At 28.3% G+C, this 2,244-nt stretch overlaps 1 protein-coding gene across 1 annotated transcript in view; it reads left to right on the forward strand.

Moving 5' to 3' along the window:
- Positions 1-370: 370 nt before the first annotated feature.
- Positions 371-2,244, forward strand: part of LOC108690035 (cysteine sulfinic acid decarboxylase-like) — a 5,969-nt gene continuing 4,095 nt past the window's right edge. Inside the window, exon 1 of the mRNA XM_018197100.1 lies at positions 371-549. Coding sequence (XP_018052589.1) covers positions 418-549 — 132 coding nt within the window. The 5' untranslated portion in view covers positions 371-417. The remainder of the gene's footprint in view (positions 550-2,244) is intronic.

The raw sequence follows: 2,244 nt of genomic DNA on the forward strand, positions 1-2,244 counted from the left end.
TAAAAGTTTAATTGAATAAAATCTCAATTAGAAGCTGCGAATATAATAATAATAATAATATTCAATTATATATATATCGATATTCAAATCGATATATAATCCGAATATATAAATAATGTTTTAATTGTTTAAATTATTCGAAATATCTAAAGTACTAATATCTAAAGTACATCAATAATTTCATGTTGTACTTTTTATGATTTGCGAAAAGGCAAAGTTCAAGAATCAACTCAAATGTAACGAAGAAATGCGTAATTGGCACGCGCGAACTCTGTAACAACATGATGGAATCGTCAAGGTTCACGTATGTACAACGTGTTTTCAACGACGAAGAGTGATTCACTAGTGGTAGTTGAAATGGAAGGGGCCAAACAAGCGTGCCGACTTGTCGGTTGGCCGGTCAGTATACTCTTCGCGATGGCTGCGTCAAGTACCAACAACATCATCGATCTATTAGAGAGACTCTTGAAGATCCTTAAAGAGGAGAATGCGTTCAATCGATCTGACGATCAACCTGTGATACGATTCCGTCATCCTCATTATTTACAGGTAAATAATAGTTCAATTTTCTGGACCAACCGTCGTGTAAAAATCTCGAATATATTAGCTTGTTATTACATATGATTTTTACAAATATTTTTTTAAAATCTATTTTATGTCTTAATTTACTTCGATCGTAATGCTATATTTTGTGCTAAATTATAATTTTATGTCACATAATATATTTTTTATTTTTCTCTTTCAATAAATAGAGCTTGACAATATCGTTTATCTCGAAGAGATTATTTATATAATTTATTAAGAAAATTGACTAAAAAATGTTAAACATTAATAAATGAAGACTGCAGAGTTGGGAAGTAACACTTGTAACGTTGTTACTTTGTCGATCGTTGCCTTGTCATAATAATGATTTGGTAATGACATTGCGAATTTTTTAAAATATGACGATAACAGAATTGGAAAAGTCATTTGTAATGGGTTGAAAAAATCATTTGTAACTGAAAAAAATAATTTGTAACACATTGATTTTTTACTCGTTACTTGTTACTTGTTACTTTTTTTTCAATAATGCATAATCGTTACTTGTGACAAGTTACTTTTCGAAGTGACTTTTTCAACCTTAGCACAATCTTAACGTTTAGTCAGTGTTACCGTATAAAAAATTGCAGCGTCATTATCAAATTGTTTATTATTAAAGATAATAACAAAGTAATAGAAAAAAATTTCCCAATCTTGGACTGAAAAAAGACCATAAATGGTTTTAGTGTCTAATAATATTTTGATGTGAATTTTACAATTTTCAGTTCATATAAGCAAATATAATTTACTAATAAATTATTAAAACTAATATTAAACAATGTATAAGGTTAATAATTATACATATAAATATCAAATATTTAGATTTAACTCGAATTTCTTCTTTTCTTAATAAACTAATTAAACGAAGTTTTATTACACCAGCTGTAACAAGCTCTAAAATAATATTTTAGTTCCTTTAGGAATAACATCGTAATGCGCACATCAATTAGAAAAAGATTAGCCGCTTTATCGTATTTCTTAATTGTTAAATTTTACTTTAGAAATACTTCTGTTTGTTTTTAAACGTTCTTATTTTAGATTACATTCTTCTTTTCTTTCGCTCTTGAACGAAGTGTTATCTTGTTTGAAGATTGTTCTTAAGCATTTCAGAGCAAGATTAATGTAATTAAGTGCGTAATAAAAACCGTTAGTATAACATTAATATTCATTAAAAAATAATAATTGCCACAAGTTGCAATTATATCATAAAATATTATAATAAATATTTGCTTCATTTTTATCGTACATCTAACTTAAATTCTTTAACGATTTCTGATGTAGCGCACGTAGACAGTAATAATGAATTCTGGCAAAAGAAAATATTCCGGTGCACAAAAAAATACTTGCTCATGGAATATTAATACGATACGCAGTTTGTGATATAGGTATGGGGTCAATGTTTGCAGCTCTAAGCGTATAATCGGAATCTTCACCAGACAAATTGTCGCTTTCTTTTTGAAGAAACTTTGACATACTATGATAATATATCATTCTTTCAGCAAGTTTCCTTGTAAAAAAGGGGGATGTAAAATAAGAAATATTTTAAAATACAAATTAACGTTCATAAATTCGTTTTTGACGTTTTGATTTATTTATATATTTGATACACACACACACACACACACACACACACACACACACACACACACACACACACACACACAC

The sequence above is a fragment of the Atta colombica genome, unplaced genomic scaffold, assembly GCF_001594045.1.
Source record: "Atta colombica isolate Treedump-2 unplaced genomic scaffold, Acol1.0 scaffold293, whole genome shotgun sequence".
In the NCBI taxonomy this organism is placed as follows: domain Eukaryota; kingdom Metazoa; phylum Arthropoda; class Insecta; order Hymenoptera; family Formicidae; genus Atta; species Atta colombica.